General features: G+C 38.3%; 1 protein-coding gene across 2 annotated transcripts in view; it reads left to right on the forward strand.

Moving 5' to 3' along the window:
* NELL2 (neural EGFL like 2) overlaps positions 1-20,839 on the forward strand; it is a 115,896-nt gene that overhangs the window by 13,665 nt on the left and 81,392 nt on the right. For both annotated transcript variants that reach the window (XM_081877902.1, XM_081877901.1), the window contains exons 3-6: positions 7,243-7,393; positions 15,139-15,312; positions 15,437-15,533; positions 20,668-20,740. In XM_081877902.1, the coding sequence (XP_081734028.1) occupies positions 7,243-7,393; positions 15,139-15,312; positions 15,437-15,533; positions 20,668-20,740 (495 nt within the window). The remainder of the gene's footprint in view (positions 1-7,242; positions 7,394-15,138; positions 15,313-15,436; positions 15,534-20,667; positions 20,741-20,839) is intronic.

A 20,839-nucleotide genomic window follows, 5' to 3' on the forward strand; every position in this document is an offset into this window, starting at 1 on the left:
TAGATTTGTTCTTTTGCAGAATCACAGTACTGATGTTTGTCTTTGTAATAAATGTGCTTATGTTCTCATCATGGCCATTGTCAGAGGAGAAGCACGTTGTTGCCTTGGAGAACGTACTTAGAGAGATTCTGACTGTTTGATTGGCTTTTTCTTCTATCACGTTTATTAAAAAAGTAGCTGAGTGTGGAAATAGCATTGTAAATAATGAAAGTGAATATCATTGCCAGATATGTATTCTTCTTTCCGGATGTTCTGCAGAACTAAGTCCTCTTCCCAGCCAATCTAGTGAAATCATTAATTTATTGCTGCATCATGATTCTGACACTTCTGGAATGCTTGCAGAGATTAAAGCTCCTTTATCAACATTCCCAAGACTGTGATGTCTAAAGACCTCAGCTGTTCACAAGTGGCTGAAATTAAATTCTGACTGTTCAACAAATCTACACTTAAAAATTGATTTATAGCTGAAACAGTTAGAAGCTGATTATATGAATACATACTCCAATTTGGTTGAGGAAGTTTTGTCAAAAAGCCTTTTTTGGGGGCTGGGGGTACAAAGTATATAATCCTAGGTATGCTTATTTCCATTGAATGAAGTTTAGAATGAAGTAGCTGATTGTAGAACAAGGATGCTAATATAGTATTTTCTTAATAAAATGACTTGAAGGTTTCACTGCCTGAGATTTTAAGCGTGGCCAGTGGCACTGAAAAAAGTTTCTATAGAATTAATTTCCATATGCCTGTTTAGGAATAGGGCATCAGCACAATATTCTCACAGTACTTTTCACAGCTTGCTTGCACCAAGCCTTGGTAATAAATTTAATGCCATTATCACCTTTATCAAAGCATGATGTAAATATGAAATGTGTAAATGAAACATCATGTAAGAAAGGGAAGTTTGGAGTCTTTCTTTAATACCTTGGGGGCCACATTGCCATATTGCTTGGAGTCTAATGGGATTCAAAAAATCATCTGGAAGGCTGTAGGCAGGTGTAATGTTAAGGGTATACATGCTTCTTATACAAACCATATGTTGAGCCTTTGTATCGCAGATACTCTTGTGGCAATTTGGTTTGACTGAGACGGTCCAGGAAGCTACTGTATGCCTCAGGAAGCAGTATTTCATATCTGTAGAAGTGTAGGAGCAAGTTGTGGTTATTCACTTGTCAGGTTATACAAAGGACAGTTCATTTAAGAAGCATATTGTTTTCCAGAACTCCGCCCTGGTAAACCCTGGTTTTGCTTAAGCAACAGTTGTGCAGCATAGCCTCTTTCTCTTAGTTAAGTGGCCAAATGTAGCATGGAAAATGAGGAGATGACATCTTATTACTTGCATTCTCTCTGCTCTTCTGCAGCAGCAACTTCCTCCTTAAGATCATTTCCACAGGCTGCTAGAGGACTCTCTGTGGTATATTTTGCTGGGCTCAGCAAGAACAGTGGTAACATCCCATCTTTTGGGAAACCTTATTGTGTATCTAATAATCTCACCAATTTAGAATTGTCATAAAGTGGTCATGTTAACTGGGGCTGTGTGAGTTGTTATAGCCAGATGTAAACAGGTAGGAGACTTCATTCAGTTTTGATATTACCTATTCCTGTAGTAATGACCAACGTTTAGGAGTGATTTAATTATATCTTTTTTTTAAAAAAAGTTAAATTCAGATATTATTAAAGCAATGCTTCCTGACATCCGTTATAAACCCCCTTCACCCACAGGATGAACTCTATAAAACTTTCTCATAGCTAGGAATGTCCAGTTAGGAATGTCCAGTTAGTAGCTGCATCAAACTTTCAAATGGATATCAGGCACCTGAAGGAGTTTCGGGAAACAGTTGTAGGCAACTATATTGGCTTCATGTGGAGGAAGCCATGGCACTGTTCAAGGCTGGTGCACAGCCACAGAGAGTAGTTTCAGTTCTAGAAATAGGTGAATTCAGGTATCAGCAGGAAAGCAGCACGGAAGAGCGAACAGTTCACATTAGGAATGTAGGATGTAGGCATCACATCAGGACCATGGACAGAGCACAGTAGGCTGTATGGAGCCTGGCAGACAGATGAGCATGTCTCAGAAAGAGTAGCTCACAAATGTAATCTGTCAATACTGATAAGTGTCTTGGAACACTACTTGTCACTTCTGGGTGTGGTATGGTAATGATGGCAGGATGCTGGGTGCTGCAGAGATTATGAAGAGCATTCCTTGCTATTCGAGGCAACTAGAAGGGAAGCAATCCTAGGGACTGGTGATCGTTGTGGTGGGGATTTAAGATGATTCTGTTACTTCTTTAGTGTAGGAATCTGTTCCACTGTGTTTTCTCATTACAGTGGTACCTTGCATTACATACGCTTCAGGTTACACACTCCGCTAACCCAGAAATAGTGCTTCAGGTTAAGAACTTTGCTTCAGGATAAGAACAGAAATCTGGCTCCGGCGGCGCAGCGGCAGCAGGAGGCCCCATTAGCTAAAGTGGTGCTTCAGGTTAAGAACAGTTTCAGGTTAAGAACGGACCTCCAGAATGAATTAAGTACTTAACCCGAGGTACCACTGTACTGTTATCTGAGATATCCCAGGGACAAGAAACTTATGGGTCTTGGAATTATTATTTTTCTCCAAACTTTTGACATGGTACTGAAGCAGTTTCTGCTCCTGCAACTATCTTTTCACTGAGGGAGAAAGTCTTAACTCTCATTTCACATGAATTTTGGGCTCTTTAATAGATCTCCTTTGAAATTTAATAGACAAATCAGTCTAAATTATATGGGCTTATAGGTTCTGGAACCTATGTTCCAGGCTAGGGAAAGAGAACATGTGACCACCGAGACACCAACTGCCACGCTCACTGTAACTGATGGGAGTTGGTGTTCAACAGTATTTGGAAAGCAGCAAATTCCTCATCCTTATTCTAAACCATGATTTCTATCAATAGTAAGCCAATAAACTCTGCTTCATCTTGTGTGCTCTTGTGTGTTGGAGATATATTTCCATATTTGGGATTAAATTTAAGCTTTGCACAATATAAATTGCTTATGTAAATTACATTAGACTATAGATGCCGTATTCATAAACCTTTTAATAACAGTATTCTGGAATTCATACCTTTGAAATATTTCATGAAAGTGCTCATTTTTAGGAAAGTGCTTAGGTTGGAAACGTTTTATTAATTCATGAACTATTACTTTAGGAGGCAGGTGTCACAATTAAACTTGCGCTAACAATTTGCTGAAACACAGTGGATAGAACATTTTAAAAATTACTCTGATAGTTCAAGGGCAACCAGAATAAAAAATGGGTTTGCATTTCAATTATCAGCACATAGACATTTTGCTGAACTTTTGTCCTGGTTCTTCTTCACTGGCACCTATTTGAAGTCTACCTGGTTCATTTTTCATATTCCTCAAGGAAGGGTCAAACAGAACAGGAAGTAATTGGTTTGGGTGAGAAAAACACCTAGAGCTGGGTCAAATTGCAGTAGGCTTAGTTAAGTAAAGTTCCCAGACATTTCATTAGTAATATGGGTGAAATTCTAGTAAAATCTGTTTAGGTCTGGTTGGATATGGGTTTATGAAGTCAGGCCATCCATTGGAAAAGATATTGCAAAAATATTACTTTCTATAAGTATTGCAGAGTAGCCATGACAAGTGAACTGTTTTCATCATCCCTGTGTCTATCAAAAGGTAGCTATCTCTCACCAAATTCAATTGGCATTAGAGTTGAAGGAAGTAGCTAAAATATAGTTTAATAATGAAACAGTCTCCATTCCAATTAACACTGGGAACATGCTAATTGAACACTCTGCAATCATTACTGATTTGCCTATTCTTCTTTTATGTTGTTTCATTTCTACCAAAATTTAACTTTTGATACTTCTTATTTTCTTCTCTGGCTCTAATTATTTTTTAATATATTTTGCATAAGTTTCTCTCTGAAGCTTTTTATACATGTCATTCATGCAGTCCAGCTCTGCATGACTGTGCAGAAGTAAACCCCACTAAATTCAATGGGACTTACTCCTCAATGAGTGAATTTACTATTATATTACAGTTGATTTATTAATTGTCTTCTAAGTCACCGTCTCAAGACAATTCATACCCAAATGTTTAAAAATGCAAATACAATGAATGCATTTTTTAAAAAAGAAAACCAAAACCAAAATCCTAATGAGCAGACACTCATGGTAGAAAACCCATTTACTCAACCAGGACCTAACTGGAGTATCATAATAAACATATATATGTTCTGAAAATGAAAGAGATAGCCACTGTTCTGGCAACTGTTTCAGAGAGCTTCTTCTATAATTTTTTCCATATCTAATAGTTATAAAGCACCTGATAATCATCTTAGAGTTATTAGTGGATAGTTTGTAGCTATTAGTCATTGTATCCATTATATTTTAATGTTAAATAATGCCAAACACTTTTGTGTCAATCCCTCTGATTTTTTAAAAATAGATTACAACAATATCCTCTTTTGGCCTCATTTACTAGGCTAAATTGGCCCACCTATTCTAATTCTGTGTCTGTCCAATACTCATTTTTATATGTCAGATGAAAACTGCAATCAGATAAAAACCAGGGAATTTCAACATTTTTTAAACTTTGGAAAACGTCACAGTTGTATCTGTTGTCTCAATCAATAGAATGATGGACTTAGCTCATGGGTATGTTATGCTTAGATTGCAATCTCTCTCCATTAGAGAGATATTTTCAAAGCGTTTAGAACCTTCCATCCTACCTGAACCAGCAAGCATGGTTTAGAAAGTTTAACACCAATCCAAGGCATGAAATCATGGTGTAATGGGAAAATAATTTCTCTATAAACCTGCATCCTGTGCACAAACCATTGCTGGGCACATATAGAAATAACTGAAAACAAGCCTATCTTGTTGGCAGAAAAGCCAGAACTCCTTTCCCTTTTAGCAAGTGGTACCCACTTTTGGCATTGAAATCTTAACAGCACACCCAGCTTTAAACCTACCTGTGCAGGGACACATTGAGAATAGGCGATGGGTGAATCAAATCTTTACTATTGCAGCAGACTCCATAATGTAGTCTTTTGATTCTTCTCTTTTAAGAGTTTTCACCAAGGCAAGAGAAGTAAATACAAATTTATTTCCAAAGGTTGGGTGAATCAGATTTCTTTGCAGATGTTGAGGCAGAGTGAGTTGATCTTTGTGGAGACTGGCCCATAACCAAGCTGGGGAGGTCCAGGAACTCAAACACTTTATTATAATATTGCTTTATTGATCGAAAGTTGCAAGGTTTAAACAGGTTTCTAATAACAGCACAAGGTAAAGTAACTTGGAAGCTTAGAAATAGCAAAGCTATCTTTTCTCACTAACAACTGAACGCAGCATAGATGAAGTTAGGTAAGAGATCGCTGAGCATACAGTCACTTTTCAGATTTAGCAGCATAACAGGCAATAGTAACTACATTGTGAAGAGAGCTCCATTTAATGACCTAAGCCAGATTCAAGCAAAATGCTGGACCCTATCCCTTTACTTCATGTAATCAATCATGATGCTTGATTAAAAGAACCTTCAAAACAGTGCACACTCATCCCTCCCATCTTGAAGGACAAACACCCCTTCCTATGACAGGTCTTACTTAACTGGTTCTCACTAGCACTGGCCTTGAAGGACCTGCACTTGGTGTCAGTGCCTAGGAAATTCAACCTGGAGAGGTTCACAGCATCAACATCCCAAAAGGCTCTTGTTTATCCCATAGCTGCAGCCTTGGATACAAACACAATCATGCATTCATCTCTCTGCTCTTTTGCTGCTTTTCTTCTAGCTCATGCCACTGAACTCTCAGTTCTTGTCTTTGTTCTTTTTCTAACTACCATCCAGTTGAGGACCCCTTTGTTGTCTCACACAGATCCATTCCTTTGTTCCCCTTAGTGGCCCATCACCCAGGTAATCACCTCATCTGTAAGCTAGCCTTGCTTATATTTTAACACTAACCCTGGATCCCAGGGTTTGAAAGGTCTTGGCATACAGCCTACTCCCTATACCCAAACTCATAACAATATTGTGGTGACGTGGGCAGTCCATGCTTAAGGTAGAATACAGCATAATTTAAGAATTACAGTCTTCCACAACAATTTCTAACTGCAAAATTACATGCCTCCTTAAATATTTATAAACACTAGTGCTTATTAGAAAACATACTATTTAAAATTTTAATGCTTTTGATTTGAATTGTGGATTTTATTCTTCATTCTTTGCAAAACGTAAAGTACCATTGTGCTTTGTAGAAGTTTGTTGCATGTTAAGACCTTGAGGTGAAAGACATTTCTCTGTGTGTGTTTTTCCTTCCGTCCTTTGGGGAATAAATTGTTTATATTGCCAGAAATTGTTAGTGCACATCAAACCATCATACAGAATACAAAAGCGTGTTACTTGAGTCTTAATATGCCATGGCTAAAAAAGAAAGAACACTGGGAAGTAATTGTATTTGAGTTGCTTCATAATTTATTAAACACTTCCATTAAATGGTAAAGATGTATTGCATTCAAAGAACCATATGAGCCAAAGCAGCAAGGATAATAAAAGTATTCAAAGTTTTTAAACTATCAGTTTTAATTTGATATTCTTTCAAAAATGAAATGCTTAAGTATTCTCAGTTGGGCTAAATCCATCCTTGGTGATCTCTAGAAAGAATTGGCTCTCATAAATAGTGCCATTTTATGCTCAGATTTTAACAATAGATTTCTCTGTAAGTCTTTAGAGACTTTAATTGACAGGATAACATTTTATTCTTCGGTATAAATACAAGACTATGTGAATCCACACTAAAAGCATGTAATGGTTTGGTCCAAAAGATGGTTGACAGCTTTGTGGGACTGAATTATCAGTTGAGTAGTTACTGGGCTACATCCAACAGCATTGCTCAGCTGATGTTGAGGTTTCTATCAATGGAAGAATGGGAAAACTAATTCCAGAGATTTCTGTTCTCTTGCTCCTCTCTTACACACACCTAAATATCATCTATAGGGTCCCCCAACACCCTGGAGCAGATCTGGGGAATGCAGAGACTGAAGGCAAGGGGGGGGTAGATGGTAATTGCTGCTTCCCCTATTTGTTGATGGAAGCACTACTGTCATCTGAGTTACATTGTGGAATACTATACAAACTACAGTTTCAAAGTTTAATCAACTGTAAATATTTGTCTTCATGCTTAGTACTACTGATACATAGAGTACATTTGGTAAAAAAAAGCAACTCTCATTTTTTGTTTCATTCTAGGTGCTTCAAGAAATGTAAAAGCATCTCCAGAGAAAGCAGAACTCTTTTTTCAGAAGCTAAGAAATAAACATGAATTCACAATTTTGGTGTCACTCAAACAAACTCGCTTAAATTCAGGTGTTATTTTTTCTGTTCACCACTTAGATCACAGGTAGGTGCAGATACCTAATATTTATTGTTTTTTGCTGGCATGCTGAAATGTGAAATAAGATTAAAATAAACCAGAAAGAGAAACCTGAGATTAATATGCAGCATAACCCAATGCATTTATACTCAAGAGGTAAACCCCACTGAGTTCAGTGGGACTTACTTCCAGGTAAAAGTGTATAGGACTGCTGCTTTATGCTGTGATACTAAGCATATCTATGTAGAAATGAATTTTGTGGAAGCAGATTGGAGTCACTTTCCACTAATTATATGATTGGAATATTAGCTGACATATATGCAACACTACTTGGAAATTACTGTGGCTCATATGACTGTGAATAATGTAAATAGATGGAAATTCACAAGTTAAGATCTATCAACAGATTATATAACTAGTATCTATCAACAGCTGTCACCATTTAAATGTCTCCCACTGCTAAGGGCATAAAAAGTTTTCCTACCATTTGCCTGTCACACTACTGTGGATCTCATCCTTATCTAGTGTAAATCAGCTCAACCTCATTGCCTGTAAAAGACCTGTGCTATTTCACAGCATCTGTTGCCTTACCTGTGTGCCTTCTTACTATTTGCCTCACTTTCAAACAGTGAAGACTATCCAAGGTTACAGAAATAACAGCGATAGTAATAAATGGAAAAGCAATGCTGTTTGGTTTAAGGAAAGCAATGCTGTTAGGTTTAAGAGACTAAACTATGTGACCTGAGGGCATTTGAGAATGATTTCATCATGATACGACAAGAAAATTGTTGTCACAGTTAAAAGAGGTGTTATTAAGATTGTTACGCATCTGCTGCAGCTGCTGAAATAGTCAACATATGACCCTAGCAAAGAATTGTCAACAATGATCCATGAAACGATATGAATTTTCAACTCAAACTTCAAGCTCCTATAGCATCTCATTGAAACAAATGGGTTTTGCTGCCATTAAGTAGCATATGATTGGCAACTGAGCTTTCATTGCTGTAATAGGGACATTTTCATTCTTTCTAACAGACTATGGGAAAGTTAAACTACCTTTAACTATGGTAGGGATGGTGTATACCTTTTATGTTATTACTGTTGAACAACTTTATATTGTATCTCACAGGGATTATAATGATTGTTAACATGGTAATTTTAAATTAAGTGTTAAAAGCTCCTTAGAGTGCCTCTTAAATTTATGTTGTCAATTGTACATGCGAAACAAGAGGAACAATGGCAGAACCTTTCTAAGAAGCTGTTTTTGTAAGAATTCAAGTCATTTGAAATTGGTACAGTTGGTTTGGCTAGAACTTTGTACATGCTTACGTAAGCAGATGCCTGAAGATATAGAAAGTTTTTCATCACAGGTCCATATCATATTTAATAACATTTTAGCATCTTTCAGATAATGCAGAGTAGCAGTGAGCTCGAAAGGCACACCACATCCAACATAGCTGGGACTATTATAATCCCAGAAAGAAGATGGTCATGGTATAGGGATACTTTGGGCTTTAGCGGCACATCCTGAAAATATTATTGGAGTTTTATTGAATTTTCTTGGTGGGTTAAATTTCTCAATTCAGTCCCTCAAAGAATTAAAACAAATATTCAGAACATGCTCCTGTAGAGGTTTAGGCACATGATTTGTCTGATTTCTACTCAGAGGTAAGTGTCATTGACCTCAAGGAGGCTTACTCCCAGGTAGGTATGCATAGTAGGAGTAGGGAACCTCAGGCTCAGGGTTGAATGTGGTCCTCCAGGCCTCTCCATCTTGCCACAGGCCACACCACTATGAATCCTTTTCTGTGCCCTCTTTGAATATTTGTTCTTGCTTGGAAAGCCACTTGCCGTGTGGATGGAAGATAGAGATGTGCGTGTGTATAAATCTGTGACTTTTGTTTGTTTGGAATATAGCCTGCTGTACAAAGGTAAAAGTTGGAATAGAAACCAATATAGCTCACCTACTCCCTACCTGTGAATGTGAGTAACTCCCAGAGCAAAATGTTAGGTCTGCTGCCACCAGCCCTCTTGTTTTCTCTCTGTCCTTGAATCTCTCAAGTCAATGAGAGATTGATTTTATTTAGGGAATTGTGGGAGTTTCCGCTTCCCTTCAGGGATGGGTCCAGGGAATCTAGGCACAGTGGGGAGAACACGGTCAGTCATGTGGAGCCACAAATTCACATCAAATGTCAGCAAACCATTTTAAGAGAGTTTATGAAGAATAAGGTTAAGAAGACAAAAGGGAAAAGGCAGGACAGCTTATACAACAAAATAAATACACATTTTAAATAGAATAGAATAGCTGATGGGGAAGTTGTTTGAAAGTCAGCCTTGAGAACTCCAGTTCTTGCAACACCTACTGTACACTTTGGGCCCACCCACTTTGACATGCAGCCCCTGGAGACCACACCCACTTTGACCATGCAGCCCATGGGTAAATGTGTCCCTTGGCCTGAGAGAGTTTAGCTACCCTTGCTGTAGAGCTTGTAGACCTGGCTCAGCCCACTGTCTAATTATGATAATGTGCTTAAAAAATATATCTCCCAGTGGCCTTCTTCAGACTCTTACTGGGCTGGTTCCACAATATGTATGGTAGAGGTGTGGTTGTGTGCAATGCCCGTCTTACATGGGTATAGTATGAAATGTCAAGTGGGCAGTTCACCTAAGGGCAGTATGTTCAACAGCCCATTTTTCTTTGTTTTGGGGTAGGAGCGGGAAAGTGTATAAATCAGACCATAACACGTATGGGCTTTCATGTGCAACACCCATGTCACATGTGATTAAGAGGTGGGACACACCTGTATTCTCCTTCACTATGTGAGTCACAGGACAATTGAAGTAAGGGTCCAAACTGGACCTACATTCTCATGTGCACTAGTGTCAGATATGGGACAATTGCAAGCGGTTCAAAATATGGTAGCATAGATGAAATTATAATTATAATAAGTTAGAAATTATAATTCAACAAAACAAGATTAGTATCAACAAGATTAGTATTAGTGTAAATCATATTATTAGGACGATGATGGCAAGACAGACTACGCAGAAAGTCAGTCTTGCCATCATCGTCCTAATAATATGATTTACACTAATACTAATCTTGTTGATACTAATCTTGTTTTGTTGAATTATAATTTCTAACTTATTATAATTATAATTTCATCTATGCTACCATATTTTGAACCGCTTGCAATTGTCCCATATCTGACACTAGTGCACATGAGAATGTAGGTCCAGTTTGGACCCTTACTTCAATTGTCCAAGTGAAGCTATAACATAAAAACTATGAATACAGCTTCTGATTAATGAAAGCATCTTAAGCTGTGTTGAATGAAATACGTTTTATTAGAATCTAACCAAGTACGATCTCTTAATTATATACAAATTAATGATTGCCACCAATTGCTCCTCTATTACACTGAACCATGGAGTGTGAATCTATTATCCATTTTGTGTGATTTCCTCATTAATCTTTCATCTTGTTGTTCATGATAAGAGGTCATCAGTACTAATAAATGTTAATCCCAATGCCCTAAGAAATCTTTGTGGATTTTGGTTTAAATAATGAGTGCAAATGGGTGAAGAACTTTTCCCTTCAGATGAGCAAATAAGAAAATGAGAAATTAGAAAAACTTCAAACATAGACTATATGTTTTGAGTTGAATACTTATTTTATTAAATGATGCTAGTCAGAAACAGTGAGCTCATTGAACTGCAAATGTGCTCAACTTATGACTGTGCTTGTACAGTTTATTCATATCTACTGAAGGAAAAACTGAAGTAAATACTTGCTTTGGTATTTAGATACATGGTTACAGCAGAAAAAAACAATATAAATATGTAAAAGGTTTTGGCGTAAAGTAGGGGGTAGATATCTAAAGTGTACAAGACCACTTGCTCCAAAATAAGTAAATAGATTTGGATTTAGAAGTGGGTATGATTTGCCATAGTCCTCATTATTTTCCTGCTGTTTCTGCTTCATTACCTGATCGCTTATAGTTTACAAGCAACATACCACAGCTACTTTATTTATTACTTGAATCTTGTAAGTTCCATCCAAAGAAGTAACAATGACATCAATTTCTTTTTGTCTTTTTCATCTAATATTTTCTTATCACTCAGTTTTAATAGCATAAGCATCAACCAGATTTCTTTAGTCATTTGGGCAACTGTTTGATCATTCTTGAACATTCTTGACACCGTGAGTAGTGGAAATGTGTTGAAGCAGTTAAAATAAGTATTTGTTTTCTGTTTAACCTTGTCAAGTTGGAATAACCCCAAATATTGGTTATAAAGCAGGTCATTAAATTGATGGATGTCCTGCTATATTTCTCTGGGTTTTTTCCAGGCAGCTAGGCTTCATTTAATTTTTAAAATTCTTGTCAGTGCACAAAATGAATTCTGGCAATATGGTGTAAATTATTCCAGTTTTTAAAACTTCCCATGAGCAAACACTTTAATGAGTTATATTTACCGGCCCACCTTCTGTATGAAGGTTCAGAAGTTACTCAGAATTTGCTGATGCAACAAAAATATCATGGGTTCGGGCTAGATTTCACCTCTAGTCATCAGAAAGGCTCTTATTTATAGAAGGCTTTTGATTCAGTAGAATGGGGTGTGTGTGTGTGTGTGTGTGTGTGTGTGTGTGAAATTTGCTGATCCCGCACACTCTAACACTGTTCTATGGCACCTAACCCTCTGGAACAGCATGGGAGGTGGTTCTGTGACTCTAGGTAAAGGTAAAGGGACCCCTGACCTTTAGGTCCAGTCGTGACCGACTCTGGGGTTGTGGCGCTCATCTCGCTCTATTGGCCGAGGAAGCCGGCGTACAGCTTCTGGGTCATGTGGCCAGCATGACTAAGCCGCTTCTGGCGAACCAGAGCAGCGCACGGAAACGCCGTTTACCTTCCCACCGGAGCGGTACCTATTTATCTACTTGCACTTTGACTTGCTTTTGAACTGCTAGGTTGGCAGGAGCAGGGACCGAGCAACGGGAGCTCACCCCGTTGCGGGGATTCGAACTGCCGACCTTCTGATCGGCAAGTCCTAGGCTCTGTGGTTTAACCCACAGCTCCACCCACCCTCTGTGACTCCAGAGGGAAGGCCAAAAGTTATCTACCACCTCTCTACCAGCAGGAACATCTGCAGAGAGGAACTCTACTTAGATCATGCTCCCAGTAGTTGAGATACCCCCCCTTTAGCATTGTATTGACATTGTGTTTTAAAGAGAAAGTTTATTTATAAGTATAATTTATGCAGGTCAGACACGAAGCCAAATTGTAAAATTTCATTCTTTCAAGTTCTTGCTTAAAATTGTTCTCTAATGGTAGACTCCAGTCACATTTGAGGGTATATTAGAGTTTTGGAAAAGAACATGTAGAATAAAAAAATAGATCTTAGCAAATGCTAAGCTTGTGAAGATTTGCATACTTTGCCTTCATCGGTTTTTGCCTGCATTGCATGGTTGTTGTTTTTTAGTAATCTCACTTCTGAACAAATCACCAGTTAGGAGAAATAGAATTCACTCATCTGTAGACACTTTTTTGCCACTTTCTTTCTAGCTTCCATTTTTGTAAAAAGCAGCAGCAGCAGCAGCAAGCTACAGAATAATAATTTGGGGGGAAATTAAAAGCAAGTTTGAAAAATTAAATGAAAATATCAATCTTTTAAAAATAGTTCTCTCAAAGCTGAATTTCAGAAATGGAGTTCAAAAATCTTTGAAAATGCTGGAATATTGCTGAATTTTGGATTTTAAAAATTGAATTTTACTTCTGCTCTAGTATAAAGTTTTGAGCCAATAGAATTTCCATATTAAGCATCCATGAGAAAAAGCAACACAAGTAAAAGGGAAATGGAAGATGCAAAAACCTAGTCATGTCAAGTAAAAACAGAATAAAGGCTATTTAGGTGTGATTTCTGCATTTCAGGGGTTTGGACCATATTACCATTGGGGTCCCTTCAGACTCTATAATTCAATGATCCTACAAATTATCATTATTATTATTTCCTTTGTTCTTATGCTTGGTGGGGTAGGGAGCTGGATCTGGCTGCCAAATTCTGACTTTTCCAAACTAACCACTACCTCTATCATGGTATCAGGTGAAGTGTTTTCATTTGCCCTTACAGTTTGAAATCAAGCAGCACAGGCAGAGGAAAAGGGTTTTGCACATGCTGCTGACCAGTACCTGTGAACTGTGCTTTTGGTAAAGGGCTGCATCTTTATATGCCTGCAAGTGATATCATATATGATGTTAGGTGTAGGGCAAGGGTTGGGGGAAATGGCCTTTGAGATTAACTAGACCAATGGGTAGAAGATTCTGCACCTCTGCTTTAAATAGAAAGATTAGTTTAGGAGTCACTGATACTATTGCACAGCCATGATAATCCATGAATCTATATTATATTCAAGGGGTATAGGAGCTCATTCACCATTCAGTCAGACTGAGAGGTGCATGTTTTTTGCACTGCTCCTGTAGATAATTCACTACTAGTTCATGTGAACACAATTAAAGGGGCTAGATTATTTTGTCGTAATGCCATATCTCTGTTGTTAGCGCTCAGAGTTATGAATAGTTCTGCTTAATTTTGCATTGTTTCACATGTTAATTTTAAATAAATTGATAATTAAGATGTGAAGAGTGCTTTGGCCTATTCTATCACTGTCTTGTTTTGTTTTATTAAAAATTGCCTTATTTCAATCCTTTTAAGATTGTGGTGATAAAAGAGGTAATTCAATTGGCATATGTTTTGTCAACTCTACTATTTTGTTTGCAGATATATATAAATTCAGTTGGTTTTGACTTCTTGCCAGTGCAATAAAAATTGGCCACAGAACAAAGAATTATTGCATGCATAACTTTTGTTGCTGACTTCAGTTAAGTGTTCATTAATACAGAGACTAGAGTGCTTTGAGACACCTTGAATGTTGAAGAGAAAATAAATGCACTTTGCTAGGTGTGCAAAACAAGTCAGAAATGCCTGAATTTTCCTGTTAGCTGGGAATGCTTCTTTGAAGAGAGAAGTGCAGAAATAAAAGAAAGGCATATGGTGCTGCTTTTCTAAGGAGATTTTTAACTATATATGTATATTTCAATAAAGGGAAATACAGTGGTACCTCGGGTTACATACGCTTCAGATTACATACGCTTCAGGTTACAGACTCCGCTAACCCAGAAATAGTACCTCGGGTTAAGAACTTTGCTTCAGGATGAGAATAGAAATCGTGCTCCGGCAGCACGGCGGCAGCAGGAGGCCCCATTAGCTAAAGTGTTGTTTCAGGTTAAGAACAGTTTCAGGTTAAGAACGGACCTCCGGAACGAATTAAGTACTTAACCCAAGGTACCACTGTACAAATACTGGAATCAACAGGAATGTTGTTCCACAAAATGGGGGCTGTCACACTGAAAGCCTGTTGTCCGTAAAGAAAACCCAACACATGGTGTCTTGCTCATATATAGGGGCTCTGCACGATGGAGGCATCTTCATGTATCATAATCATGGCAGAGGCTCTACTCAAAAGCAGGAGCTTGCTCATTGCATTTTCTTTACAGACAACTGTGCACAATGTGCTGTGGTTGGAGGAGGAAGAAGACATCACATCAGGGGAAGGGCTAAAAGTGGGACCCCATCCAAGAGGCAACAAAATCATGCCTTCGATGTGAATAATGTATAAATTGGATTTTCTCTTGTTTCTGTTTATAAACCAGTATGAATTCTGTTTCCTCCTTATTAACATTGCTTCATGAATTGATGATCCATTTCTGGTGCAGGTACTTGGAACTAGAAAGCAGCGGCCATAGAAATGAAATTAGATTGCACTACCGTTCAGGAAGCCATCGCTCACATACGGAAGTGTTTCCTTACATATTGGCAGATGACAAGTGGCACAGGCTCTCTTTAGCAATCAGTGCATCACACCTCATTTTGCATGTAGACTGCAATAAGTAAGTGAAGAGTTGTGTTTCAATTGCTTGAAAGTGCTGCAGCATTTTAGATCATTACTGGATAGTATGAAAGTAATTTCTTGTTCTTTTTTACTTTGCTCCTGTTCTCTCATTTAAAAAACAGAATTTATGAGAGAGTGGTGGAAAAGCCTTATCTGGATTTACCTGTTGGCACAACCTTTTGGTTGGGACAAAGGAATAGTGCACATGGTTACTTCAAGGTATGTTTTCCTCCATATACATATATATTTAATTTTAAAGTTAGGATCTTCTACATAGATTGTAGAAGTTATCTCAAATGAATGTGAACTTGGGGCACTCATATCTCTGATTTCAAGACTTGTACTACATTTCATTTGAATTGGCTGATCATTTAGTTACATTTTGGGGGTGCTATATCAGGCCAAAGAGTGCATTTGTAGCTTTATTGCTCAAGTCAGTACTTGAAAACTATGTTTTTGTTTGTTTGTTTGTTTGTTTACTAGTGCACTGGTGGTGTTTGTGTTAAATAAGAATTGTTAACATTTTATTTTCCTCTCTGTAAATGTAATATAATGACTTGCAAACATCAATGAGCCTGACCTGGAACTAATAGTCATTTATTTGCCCAGAAAAAACAGTACTTTTGGCAATAGTGTGTATTCAGTGTTGATTGGTTTCACATCTATGCAGCCGTGTGAATATAAGCAATACAAGAACTAAGATAACATATTGAGTCAGGTCAACAAAATCTAATACAGTGGTGCCTCGCAAGACGAAAAGAATCCGTTCCGCGATTCTCTTCATCTAGCGGTTTTTTCGTCTTGTGAAGCAAGCCCATTGACAGCTTAGCGGATTAGCGCTATTAGCGGTCTAGCGGCTTTTAGCGATCAGCTGTTAAGCGGCTTATCAGCGGAACAGCTGATAAGCGGCTTAGCGGCTTAGGAAAGGGGTGGGAGCGAAAAAACCCCGCGGGAACTCGCAAGATTTTTTTGTCTTGCGAAGCAACCCCATAGAGAAATTCGTTTAGCGAAGCGCCTCCAAAACGGAAAACCCTTTCGTCTAGCGGGTTTTCCGTCTTGCGAGGCGTTCATCTTGCGGGGCACCACTGTATGGCATTTTGTATCTGATGAGGTGACCAATACAGAAGGGTCAAGGAATATAGAAGAAAGAAGGACAGAACAGGGGAATTTGGAAACTTCTTTTTTTAATGCTGTACTTCTGTAATGAAAACACTTTTCTCTAATGCATAAGCTCTAGGCACTCATTACTCAGATGTAAGGCATACTCAAGTACAAAATGTGGTATGGCTGCTATTTTAGCAACCCCCACTTTTAAACAATTGCGCACAGAGCACAATTGTCTGTATAAAAAGGCCAAAGTTTGTCTCCTTGTACGTATGGAATCAGCATGATTGGAACACCTGCACAACCAGGTGTCTTCTATCTGGTAGAAGGTGCTCATGCAGTAGCCTTCCTATGCAAACAACCATGTTCAGTGCATGGCTTAAAAACAAACAAACCCCCAAACTCCCTGACATCAAGTGGGGCTAAAAATGCTGCCCTTTTCCATTCTGTGTTTGAGCATGCCTTACACCTGAATAATGTGTGCATAGGACTGTAGATCATTCTGCATGTTGAACAGAGGAAAGATGCTGATATGGAGTAGCACATGAAGAGATTGTTGCTTACATCTGGGCATATGTTGAGCCCACAGCTTTCTGTGCAAGAAGCACCATTATTGGCTTTCATATGTTGCTCTGAGAGTAGTACCACAGCCTACATGAATTAATTAATTGGCTGCCCTTCACCAACAATTATCCCAGGTTGGCATACAATACTTACAGGAGCATGGCATTATAATCACAAAACAATACATTAAAATGAAAAACAATTGGAAATCATTAAAACACACCAGCAGTCCAAACAGCAGCTATCAATAGCTCAGGACCTGATCAATTCGGTTTATTTCCAAATGCTTGCACAGATAAATATGTACTCAGACTGGGCAGAAACCAACCGTTCATGAGGCAAGCTGAGGGCATTTCAGTGGAATGCCAATGCTGAGAGTGCTCTGATAGGACTCACCATCACATTCAAATTTTGGGTTCCTCAGAATTCTTCTTCAGACTAGATGTTAAGTGAAGGAGGAAAAGGGTAAACAGGATGGGGAAAGCTCCAGACCTGTAGACATCCAGAAATTGTTCTTGTTTTTCCTTAAAGGGTTACTTAGGTTGCAAACCTTAGGACACCGTACTATACAGAAGATTAATTGGACTTACTTCAAAGTACGCTTACTTTGGCTTCTGCTGCAATTTGCTCAAGGCACAGCTGCTGGCAAGGCAACTGATATTGTCGGGTTATTTTATTATTATTTTAATTCTTTTTCCAATTTCTCAGTTTAGAGATCTGCTCCAAAATAAGTGTAGATTAAATCATGATGGTGAGGTTACCAGCAAGGCCCCCACTGCAGATGGCAGATTCCAGGAGAAGTATTTGGTAGGGCTGTGCGTGGAACCCTGACCCCATTTGTGGCTAATAGATTAGGGAGACAGGAATAAAACCAGTTATTTGGCAAGCTTCACTCATTCATAATTAGCTTCCAAGCCCAGTTCAAGACTCTGGTTCTGACTTTTAAAGTCTTTCATGCTTTGGGTATTATCTCCTTGAGAGAGCACCATTCCTTTATAAGCTCTTTATAAACTATTGAGAAAATATGCATGGACATTGTGCTTCTAAAGCAATCCACGCTAAGTAAACTAGATTATTTCCAGTTGGCATATTTTCATCTCTTAGCAAGCCTTCTGCTACACTAAACCTTGTAAATGTCATTATCTGTATTATTAGTCATTCTTTCAGAACTGGGCAGACTGAATATGAATATTCATAATGTATTTGGGAAGTGCTTATCCACATAGGCTTTCCATCCTCTTCAGGTGGGTTCTTCCCCCACCATGGACAGTAGGCAGGCACAAGCAACTGAGGGCTTGTCCACACTTCTGCTTGTCCCACCTGCCCCCCCACCCCATGGAAAACTGCTGAATTGGAGCAAATCCCAATCGGGTTTTTCCACAGATTGACGGTTGCTCAGATTCAGCAGTAAAGAATGGGTTTCCCCAGGGAAAGTGGTGGGGCAAACCAAAAATCTCATGGACTCTTGCTTTTTAGGTGTGGGATGAGCCAGGACTGCAAAGGAACAGTTATTCCAGCTCCAAAAGAATATCTCAAAGTTGCTGCAGTTAAAAAGCTTTCCATTTCTCCAGTCGTATTACTGTTTGAGAGCAATTGAACTGGGAACATAAGCTTTTAAGTTTGCCTTTCTACTTCCTTCTGGATCTTTTCTTTGTTTTCAATTTTTTAGCACACTCTAGTGGCCAGAGATTAAAAATATTCCATTGAGAGAAATGCGGCTACAGGGGGTTAGAGACAAGACGGCTGAAGGCAGCAGCTTTCTCCCTTCATTGGGTTGGACTTGATGCAAGGCACTAGAAGCTTTTTCCACTGCACAGAACCAGGAGAGCATTCACCTTGCCTTCCTGCAGAATAGGAAACAATGTTCAGAGGGAGGAAACACAATAAATATTTAAATGGATTTTTCTTCTCACTGGAAATTCTGAGTATAAACTCATTGGCTGTATCAGGAGAATATGGTCTGTTCACTGCCTTTGGAGGAAGGACTGTTCTTCATCAGCATCCTTTGAACTGGAACCGCAAGGCCTACATGATAGCCAGGGTCTGCTACATCCAGAGCAAGTTAATTGATAGTATTGATTGAACTTCCTTTGGCATACTTATGGGTTGCCTTTGACAGAAGAGATGAAAATACTAAGAAACCAGAAGAATGATTTATGTCTAGGAATTGATTCACCGTTGGCTTACTTGGGAAAGGGTTCATTGGTTAGGCTATTACTGTTCTGCCCAGAGAAATGGAAAAAACACTGCTTACTGGGTTCGTCTCTGGGTTCTTCACTCCCCTAGGGATGCAATACTATGTTCATCTGGAAATATATAGAAGTTAATTTTGTATGACCACATTTGAGTACATAGTGACCTTTGCTACTCTGCTGGATTACCTGCATATTTTAAAGGTGTAAAAAGTAGCTGAGTGAATTCGCCCTTGAGTCAGGGCCCTCGTACACTTAACTGCCCAGTCCAACACTCTGGTCACAGTTTTTGTTTCTTTCCATTTCACTTCTGTGCCTCATTGTTCTGGTTTTTCCATACATGGATATATATATTTCTCCTAGAACTAAAGCCTTGGACTTTTATTTGTTCCTTCTTGATAAACACCAAATTTCACAGATAAAAGCAATGAACATGAAGGGTTTTGTTTTGTTTTGAAGAAAGGGATCTGGGCTTGAGATGAAAGCAAGGTCTGAAATGATAGATCACGTTCACGGAGTTCTGGGATAATATTTTACTATTTTTATGATTATATGCTGTTTTGTGCATGTGAAATCATTTTTTTTTTTAAAAAGAAATGAGACAGCTACTCCTAGCATATATTAAAATAAATCAACAGGCAAACTTGGTAAAGCATATAGGTGAATGGATGTATTAACCATTTAAAATAATTGAAGTATAGAGGGGTAATGACAATGAAAAGATACCGCATAAGTTAAGGTGCCTACTTTTTAGACCTAAATCTCATGCCTCTTTAATGAAATGTCAGATTTTGCAGACTCTATCCCTCCCACCCCAAAACCCAGACAACCTTGTAGAGTGTAGAAAGAATCACAAAACACATATATAGTATGAATTGCACCATCTACTTGCAGTTTTCAGTACCTGCTTGCACAGGTTTTTTTTGTAGCTGATTTATGAAGTTTTGCTAACGAGGTCCTTGATGACTTGGTGCACAATCTAACATAAAAATCTCCTGCTTAAACTACATTGACATGAATGGAAATTTTGCAGTACAATATCATAGTTGTGCCTTGTACTCTTGCTTTTCAAATTTTATTTAAATGAGTGTCTTAAAACTCAGTGAAAGTACAAATTATTTTAAAATTGTTTTTAAAGGTCACTTGAAAGCTTTCGTTCAGTGACTAAATAAAAGTAATGGCAAAGTCACGGCAACTAGTCTCTTGCTGCTTAATTACACCTTGACATTTAATTTTAAGTCTCTGAAAATGGTTGAATGCATATGTATGTATCAGTGTGTACATGTACAGCTATTTTCTTTCTACTCTACTCTCCTAATGATACAGTGAAGGAGAGCAAGATATAATAATTTTGTGGAAACTGCTTTTTGTGGGTGAAGTATACCTATTTTGTGTGCTAAAATGTTTCACATGGAAATGCTAACTTTCTAATATAATGCTGACAGATAAAAAGATAACATAACCTTTCTCTTCCCCTACCCCCATTTGCGCAGGGCATAATGCAAGATGTGCAATTACTTGTCATGCCTCAAGGATTTATCTCTCAGTGCCCAGATCTTAATCGCAGTAAGTCGGCTACTTCTTCTACCATAAGAAACAATGAGATGCACTTTGTTTAATATTTATCCTGCAAGATCTCTCTTGAGATTCAATTGATAATCAATG

The sequence above is a fragment of the Podarcis erhardii genome (assembly GCF_964252035.2).
Source record: "Podarcis erhardii genome assembly, chromosome: 10".
In the NCBI taxonomy this organism is placed as follows: domain Eukaryota; kingdom Metazoa; phylum Chordata; class Lepidosauria; order Squamata; family Lacertidae; genus Podarcis; species Podarcis erhardii.